The 9661-nt window shown below is 38.9% G+C and overlaps 1 protein-coding gene across 4 annotated transcripts in view; it reads left to right on the plus strand.

The window, feature by feature from the left end:
* Utrn (utrophin) overlaps positions 1-9661 on the plus strand; it is a 521838-nt gene that overhangs the window by 256663 nt on the left and 255514 nt on the right. For all 4 annotated transcript variants that reach the window (XM_013351419.2, XM_026786362.1, XM_026786363.1 and 1 more), the window contains one exon: positions 8123-8312. In XM_013351419.2, coding sequence (XP_013206873.1) covers positions 8123-8312 — 190 coding nt within the window. The remainder of the gene's footprint in view (positions 1-8122; positions 8313-9661) is intronic.

The raw sequence follows: 9661 nt of genomic DNA on the forward strand, positions 1-9661 counted from the left end.
GTGTAATTATTTCGGGGCATAAGCTAGCCGGAGGCGGCCGGGGTGCGGCTGGGGTGCTGGGGCCCCGCAGCCCCTATTTCTACATATATATGTATATATATTGATATATATAGGCATGTGTATGAATATACATAGAATTATCCATGCTGAAGGATTGTAAATGGAATTAGGTATTGTAACTATGGAATCTCTCCTTGTCCTTACTTTACAAGGTCCTGTTCCCCTCTGCTTATTATAAGGCATTTCCAGGATGGTACAGAAGGAACAGAGAGCCCGGGGTGAGGTATCTGACAGTCCTTGGTTAAAGTCCCACCATATGCATCTGTCATCTGTGGGAACCCTGAGCAAAGCCTATGTCATCTCACTGACTTTCGCTTTCCCTGGCTCTAAAGCAGAGACCATGTCTGATGCATAGGATTACTGTGACATTAAAAGTCACAAATAAAAGTTCTCGGTGTCTGGTCTATTCTCCAAAATATGTCACCTAGACTACTGCCATGCTGCTGTGTCTTTCTTGCAAGCTCTCACACGTTGTGTGCTTTGTGTGGTTGATGTGCAGAAAGTGAAGCCTGTGGCTTCTTGTTTGTCATTCTGAGTGGTTTCTACTGATCCCAATGATAAAGTGCTGGATTATCTGCCTTAATGGATGCATTAGTGATACACTCAGTCTTTATTAGCAGATGAAACTTCTCTAAAAATCCAATTATCTTAGTTAGTGAAATCATCATGCTTGCTTAATTTATGTTGTATTCAAGTGCTTTGTGCTAAAGCACAAATCTAACAATCCTGGGAAGAAAAGGGTAGAAAACTTTAAAGTCTGCTCTTTGATGGGGGAAGCCCTGCATACAGTTCAAACCGATGAGCAGAATAACTTTATGTTCTTCTTTTGAGATGATACTGTCCTTTTCATTAATACATGTGGACTGGATGTAGATTACAAGGATTGGAAGATGTTTTATGGACTCTGAAAATTGAGTCTGTGGGCTGGGGATGTAGCTCTGTTGTTAGAGGGCTTGTCTAGTATGCATAGAGCCCTGGGTTCGATTCTCAAGTACTGCATAAATTGGGTATGATAACCATGACCTGTGATCTTAGTACTCAAGAGATAGGGGCAAAGACATCAGGGAATCAAGAACATCCTCCTTTACACAGGGGGTTTGAGGCAGTCTGGAACATATGAGACTCAGAAATAAAAAGATTGGATTTGTTAGACCCCAGGTCACGATCGCTTTCCCAGTGTGTTTTGTTGCATATCCCAAAGCTTCTATTTCACTTCCCTTTCTCAGTTAGTGCTTGCTTATCATCTCTGTATATTAAGTATAAAGGATGCATTCTTCTCAAGCTTGGCCAATACCTTTTAAGAGTGGTCATTTAAAGATATGTTGGGGTTACTACTTATACCTAACTTTGGTAATGCTAAACCACTGAGCTCATAAAATGAGCAACTGTCACTCTCAAGTGTAGGTTGCTTTTTTTCCTTCTTGGTTGCTCGCCAGTATGATGTTCAGAAATTTGTATCAATCAACTTGTTTTATCATCTTGGAAGATGACTTCTTTTCTTCTGGTCACCTTTAGTTTTCAGTCTGTTTCTTTTATTTCTGTCACTAGCATTTAGACAAGTGTAAAAGTTATATTCTTCTGTAACTTTTCTGTCCCGTTATTTAATATTCCACGTATTATTTTTCTGCCCTAGAACAGGCAAAGCCTTCATGAACACCATTTGTGGTGCATGCTGAGATAGCTCCGATGTTCACTTTCAATCAGACTTCTACATGCAGACATTTTTCTCAGTTCTGTATCAAATACACGAGAGCGCTAATAGGCACAGTCTTTGTCTTTTCCTTCATTTGTGTTTTTATTCCTGCAGTGAATTAATCATTTAATTAAAGAACTATTCATTAGCCTCTAGCTGGCCAGGCTCTATGAGAGTCCCAGAGAAAAACCTTAACTATACTTGTACCTGCCTCCACAAACCTTATATTCTATAAGGGAAACCATGTAGTATGGGAGAAGTTGGGGGGCAGTAATTATAGGAGGTTGTTTGAGAGTGATATAACATCAGTGATGCAGTGTATGGACAGGACTTAGGAAGCTTGGGCAAACATAATAAAGCAAACATCAGAGGCGATATTGAAGCTACTTCTGAGGGTTAAGAAAAGCTGAAGAAAGTTCCAGAATAAACAGCAGCTGTAAAAGTCATCAGGCCTGAGACGTGAGGGGAGGCGGGGCAGGGACCAGATATGAAGTTTGTAAATCATAGGATTTCCATGGCATGTGTGCAATGGGGAGCTCTTGGGGAACCAAGTATGGGAGCGACACTGTATTAATGAAGATTTTAGTCTGTGTGAGTCTCACTTTGAGACTAGTTCACTGGCGTAAAGGGATAATTGTGAAGAGCAGAAAGGAAGTGATTGCTGGGTCTGGTTTAGAAATGGGGACAGTGCTGGCTGTTGTGATCCAGCCATGGATACTGCCGGCTCCACCTGTGCTTTGGATATTGCTTTGGTGAATGAGCTTTGTGGTTTGATACAGTGGGAGTAATAAAAGATTGAATTTTATAACAGATATTGATCCCTGACCTGGGGGACAATGTAGGCTTGGGGAGGAAACCAATATGGAGGTGAGAAAGTGCAATCAATTCATAGAAACAATTTCTGAGACATTTTCCATGAGGAGGGACGACCAGATGGGACAGGAACAGGGAGGAATGGAAGGCGTGGTAATTCTGTGCTCAAGCATCCCAACTTCCATGAAGGTCAGATGAGGGCTTGACCTGAGGGGACTGAGGTGCAGGGGAGCTGAATGATTGTATAGTAGGAGATAGTAGGAGCTCTGGGGCTTGATGGAAGATGCCTTTGGAAGGTAGACTGGGACATGTTGGGGAAGATATGGAATGGTAGAATATCAGTTGATTAATGAAGACAAACGTGAGTAGTGATCTAGTTTAAATAAATAGGTGAGTAAATAAAAAACTATGGAGAGACACAACTTCTCATGGAAGTGTCTGGGTGCTCTCAAGTTCATATTCATATTCATATTCATATTCTCTCTCTCTCAGCTGCTCTGGTGTGTTAACTATGCATCATGAGTTGGAGGCAGGGGCTCTTCAGCCTCTTAAGTGGTCTAGTATTAGTATCTTAGCACACAGTCTCCTCAAGTCCCACGGAATGAATTGTGAAATGTCTTAGGACTCAGTCTCTGTGTAGCATGGACTGGTCCCTGGAAGAGCACAGGGCATTTCAGCAATGCTCACTGTTCACGTTGAGAGCTCTTTTTCCCATAGTATGTATTTCAGAAAAATGTTAATTTTGTTTTCAAGGGAATAAAATCTTAAGATATCATTTCACTCTAATTTTTCTACCTGCCACTCAGGATGGTGCTACCATTGTCTACTCAGAAAGAGATAAATTCATTTAAGTCTTATACCACTGCAAAGGTCATCTTTTAAAACATCAAAATTAGCAACACACATCTTTCCTAAACATGCCTGCTTTTTGTAAGAAAGACCCATAGTTGTAAGAATATTCTTTTTGACCAATTATGAGCAATACAATACCTTCATTGTACAGTATATTACCTTTTATAGCTTAAAAATATCAAATATTGCCTAACATCTTTAGGATGACATTTCCAAACGCCTGCTATGTGGGTGGCCATATTTTATGTTACAAAATGGCTATCGGCTTATTTTATAGACTAGCACAGCAAGTTTTATTACAGATATCAAGTGAAAGCTAAGAGTTGATATTTTAGAAAATCCTAGTTCCCTTTAATATAAACTACCACAAGTATGTCACCATGGATGTCCTTCCAACTTCTATATGAAGCTATTTCTGTTTCCTTTGTGTCCTGTAGTCACTTATTCCTTTTGTTTGAAGCATAACAGTATTTTAGCTAAATTCCCCTTTTGTAGACTTCAAATGTTATTTTACATGTTTTCAGCCTATTCTTTTTTTTTTTTTTTTGATTTTGTAGGTTTATAGATTTTTAAAAAGTCCCTGCCTTTGTCTTCCAAACAGACATTTCCTAAAGTGGAAACCTTTCTTCTGGTCATAATATATTCCTTCCCCTATATCCATCAACTCTTTCTCAGGATTTCCTCTACTTCTTTCTGGTCTTATTTGAGACACAGCAAATTGAGAGTTGGAATTAGGACCTGAGCTCTAGTCCCCAGAACCTATGTTTCTAAAAAAAAAAAAGGAAAAATAGTCAGACATAGTGGTATGTACTTGTAATCCCAGGACTGGGAGGCAGAGATAGGCAGATCCCTGGGGCTCAGTTGCCAGCCAGGGTAGCTTGCATGGCAAGTTCCAGGTCTCTGACAGACTGTGTCAAAAAAAAAAGGTAGATAGTGTCTCAGGAATGACATCAGAGTTTGTCCTTTAGCTTCTGCACACACATGTGCATCTGTGCACACACACATATGTTCCCTAGACACCCAGATGAATATGACTTCAGTACCAGAAGTGGTCATAGGAGCCTTGGGATCAATGGATTGATGCCGAAGCCTCTCAGACTCCTTGCTGTCTGCACTCTGCTCATGTTTTCACCAGTAACCATCCATGGACAAGCAGAGACTCCTTAACGCTGTGGATTCTGTAGCGAGCATGTGGGCAGCGATGAATGAACTCCTACATTAGCTTCTGCCATCTTTAGCAATGGATGACACAGTTTGAACAGGACCCCAGGAGTATCTGCAATGGCTCTCTTGCTTATCTGCAGCCCAAGCTCTTCATTTTAAGGATGGAACAAATAAAGCAAAGATTTTAAATGATTTACCCTAAGCCATGTCCCTGGGAAATTACAGAGGAGGCAAAATTAGGTTCTTCTGAGGGTAGCCTACAAGGCGTATTAAAAGTAATTTCTTAGCTTGTCTGGTTAATTGTGTGTATATATTTCTGAACCTCTAATTTTCATCTTATTTTTCTTATGATGAATCACCCATAGTTTCTTGAAAATGGATAAATGATTTTTATAATACCCAGTATACCACACTAGCATTGGATCTAATTTTAGAAGTAGAAATTTAATAAACTAGGAGGGACTTAACTGAGCTGCATTCTACTAGAAATTTTATATAAATTATATTAACTTCAAAAATCAGAACACAAAATGACATATGTATGCGAACTGTGATAATTGGTTTTTGGTTACAGGAATCAGGACGGTGCATGCAGTAGGCAAGCGTTCTACCCCTGAGCTTATCCTCCACTGTGATTCATTATAATAACAGAAATCATTTAGACTTCTATAAGCAGAGTTTAAATTTCAACGTTCTTTGTTACATTTTAAAAGTTTATTTTTATGCGTATGTGTGGTATATTCCTGTGTGTGTGTGTGTGTGTGTGTGTGTGTGTGTCCCATCTATGTTCTTGTGGAGGCCAGAGGAGAACATCAGAAGTCTTTCTGTCTTATTCTCTGTCTTATTTTTTTGAGTCAGGGTCTCACAGAACTTTTTGTTTGTTTGTTTGTTTTATCTGAAGTTAATATTTATGTTGGTTTTGAATGTGTAATTTTCTTGTTCCTCTTGCTAATTTCTTCTTGCATCTTTTCAGTGGCGCAACAGTGTAGTTTTCTACAAAGTTTACCATGTTGAACAATCTGTCACTTCTAATATCTTTGCCTTGAAGGCGTCTCTCTGGTAGCCATGCTTTCTGAGCCTGTTTGTACCCACCATACTGAGTATGTCTATTCTTTTTCTCTCAGTGTGCAATTTCTTTTTTTGGATCTTATGGTTTGGTTTTCCCTTTTTTTGGATTTGTTGAGTTAACACAGCATTTTCAGAGCAATCAGAATGGCCACACACTCTCTTCTCTCTGATCCCCTTTCTCATCATCAAAGAGCCCCTTGGTATTTTTTGGTGTTGGGGAATCTTGTTTCTTTGGTTCTAGAATCTTCCTCCTTCATGAAATGTAAAGTTTTGTGTAGTCTATAACTCGCAGTCTCCAGGAAAATGGTGCTTGGGAACAGATCTCAAAGGTGTACTATGGCCAGATGGATTGCTTGTGAATGTCATAATTCTGTATTAAGGACTCGATGAATGTGGAACAATAGGAACCGACTTCTGCCTGTAGGTGATAGAGTAAGTGGACAGATCAGAAATCTCTATATATTGTAAAAGTGTAGTGTGAGATTTGATCAGAATCTAAGGACCTTTCTAGAACACACGTGATTATTTTCAATATAAAGCGGCTCACTGACCTTTTATAAACCCAGAGTGAGGAGACATAAGAAGGAGTAGCCTAGAAGACACACACTCTGAACTTTAAAAGATAGGTATGATTTTGTTAATGGAGATGATGGGAAGGGCACTTTAATATGGATATAAAATTTTTAGATGATCATACCATCAATAATATTCTAGAAGGAACTGAGACATATTCCATGGACGTAAAGAGAATGTGAGGGAAAAGCAGAGGATAAAGTTGGGGAAAGAAATTGTTTATAAATTATAGGGGACATCACGTTCCAAGTCAGGCAATTTGGGCTTATTTCCTAGACAAATGTGACTGTAGGAACTTTGGGGAGTGAATGATGGCATGATTATGTCATCCCAGATTATGTCACGTGAGTGGATTCACTGGAGTTTTTGTATCTGGCTTTTTTCACTTAGCAGTGTGCATTTGAGAGCCTGGCCATGTCACTGAACATGGTTTGTCTTGGTTTCTGAGTCATAGTCTATTGCTTGTATAGACCGCACTTTACTCAAGTTCCTGTTCGGGTTGTTTGTAGTCCTAGGGGATAAGTCATTTGCTTTCACTCTCTTTGAGTTTATCTGCTTTAGAGATTCCCCTGAAGTGGGAAAATCTGTATTTCCCACTTCCGTTTGTGGATTCCTTCTCTTACGTAATGTTTCTGTGGTATGGGTATGCTAGCTTGCTTATTGGGACTTTTTTCTTTTTGATTTTATGATTGAGTAATTGTTCATGTATTGCTGTATGATATTCCATTGATCAGTTCTTCCTTCATAGGATGAGCTGTGATGTTTCTGTATTCTGAATAATGATGTTCTAAATATTTGTGTGTGAGGCTTCGTACAAACATACAGTTCCAGTTTTCCTGGGTCTAAATGAAAATGACTGAAATTGTTGGTGCCCAATTTTTAAAATTAAGATTTATTTTAGGTTTGTGTGTGTGTATGTATCAGTCTGTCATCAGTCTGTCTGTCTGCATAGGGGCCTAAATAGAATTGTATTGATTGTATCCGTTGGAGTTAGAATTATAGGCACATGTTGACTTGTTACTTGCTGGGACCCAAATTCCCATCCTCGTGATTGTACATTAAGTACTACTAATCATGGTTTGGTCCATCTTTCCAGCCCAGCACCTATTTAAAAACCAATTTGTCTGAGAAGCTTTGAGGTATATAATGTTTTAAATGTTGACTATATAAGTATGTGTCTTTTCCAATTTGAGTAACTCCCAGTGCTCTAGTTTTGATGTAGAACTAATGAAACATTCATAAAAGTTTATCTGTCCAGTGTCTTCTAAATATTAATAAATATTAAATTAATGTTACTAAATATTATTATGGTATTAAATATATCAAATCAAATATTATTAAATCAACTTGGATTATTAGTAAGTGCCAAAAGTTAATATTGTCTTTGTAGTGTTAGGGATTGTCGCCAGGGCCTTGTAAATATTAGGCAAGTGCTTTATCATTGAGCTGCACACATTAGTTCTTACATTTATTAAATATTTAAGTATTTAAATCTTAAATATTTCTTTTGATTTGCTCCTTCCCATTTAGTCAGTGATATATGAATATGTATTGATATTGCATTTTAATTGGCATCCCTTTTATGGAAGCCCATAGATAAGGTATAAATCTATAAGAGACTATATTAATGTACAAATATGATATATAAAATGTAGGCCTAATTATTTGATGGTATGGGTGTGCTTTGTTAATATTTCTAGGTCGCTGTGTCCGCATCTCACAAATCACTTAAGATTTCCTTAAGGATACGTACAGATGAAGAAACTGCAGAGTTACATTTGATGATTTAAAGGGTGGCAGTTCCTCTGAGGCTAGCTGTTAATTTTGTCTTACATACAGATAATGTGTGATGTTACCTTGTAAGTCACAGAACTGTATCTGTCTCATTGTTTCTTTTAGCATCACTGACAGACAGAGTGCCTTGGAGACTGAGCTGCGGACAGTGCAGACTTCTCGTAGAGACTTGGAGAACTTGACCAAGTGGCTTCAGGAAGCAGAAACCACAGTGAATGTGTTGGCAGATGCCTCTCAGCGGGAGAATGCTCTTCAGGACAGCATCCTGGCCAGGCAGCTCAGACAGCAGATGCTGGTAAGTGTGTGGGAAGTCACGGGCAACAATCCCCTACTGAACCCGTGTGTCCACCTGTATGGACATTGATTGCTGTTCCAAGGTGAGGCTGTCCACTCATTCAGTTATGGAATCCATGCCGTCCTGTGAATAACTGACTTCTTGGGTATGATCTACAGAAATCTTTTATACTTAATTTCAGAGTAAAGATTCACCTTGTTTTATGGAAGTATTGATTGTGTATGTAGAGGTAGAGACTCAAGGTTGCTTGGTCTTCTGTCATTTTAAGCCCCTGTACCATTAGTGTTATTGAATACAAAATTATAAGGGCATTTCCCCTTCATATGAAAGGGGAATTATTATAAGGTATTATATTATTATTATACTTACAATACATAGATAAAATGTTCACTTCATTTGTAATACACTTACTATAAGTACTTGCAATAGAAATTTCTAATCTCTGTGACTCATTTAGAGCCAGAGCTCTTAGGCTCAAAGGCATGATATTTTCTTTATAACCATGATTACATACATAGTCTAAGGTTCAAATCTCATTCTAAGAAATCTGATAATATTCAAGCTTTTCTTTAAAACAAATTTGCATGAAATTTTATGAAGTATGCCAAAATCTCTCTGCCAACTCCAAGTACTGGCATTTCTGCGCTCAGTCTCCTTCCCTTATTTTGGCTATGTGGATTGACCTCTTCTTGTAAATCGCAGTTAAACCTTCTCAACTACAACTTAGTTCAAAAGTTCATTCCACGGGGTGTCTCCTGCGTGCCACAGCTGTGAGTTGCACTCCTTCTCTATGCTGGGAATTGTTTGCAAACACATGGACTCCTCGTGTTAACTACCGTTTCCTGATAGTCCATCCTGATCATGACGGACATGCCTTCCATTGCCATTTCATGCATGGTTTTTCCTGCCCTAGTTGGTTGCACAGTTCTTTGGTGATGGAGATGCTGTTCTTGTTTACACGGTGTTCCAGGAATGGATCCTGAGTAAATATGCTTGACTCTGACTTCTACAGTTGAGTTCAGCACTGTTAACCATTTTTGAATCTATTCTTGGGGGATGTTTTTCTTTTGAAACATCTAAAAGATCCTATTGTAATATATTGTCAAATAGGTGGGCCTGGAGGCTCTCTTAGAACCATTATTCTTAAAGTTGTAGTTCTTGCTGGACCCCTAGCAGAGTGTGGGGTTGTTGCTGACTCTCGTGCCTGCTCTTGAAACCCTTTTCTTCCTACCGGGTTGCCCCATCCAGCCTTGCTGTGCGGTTATGTGCCTAGTCTTATTGTAACTCGTTATGCTATGCTCGGTTGATATCCCTGGGCGGCCTGCTCTTCTCTAAAGGAAAATGGTAGA

This window comes from Microtus ochrogaster, linkage group LG4 (assembly GCF_000317375.1).
Source record: "Microtus ochrogaster isolate Prairie Vole_2 linkage group LG4, MicOch1.0, whole genome shotgun sequence".
In the NCBI taxonomy this organism is placed as follows: domain Eukaryota; kingdom Metazoa; phylum Chordata; class Mammalia; order Rodentia; family Cricetidae; genus Microtus; species Microtus ochrogaster.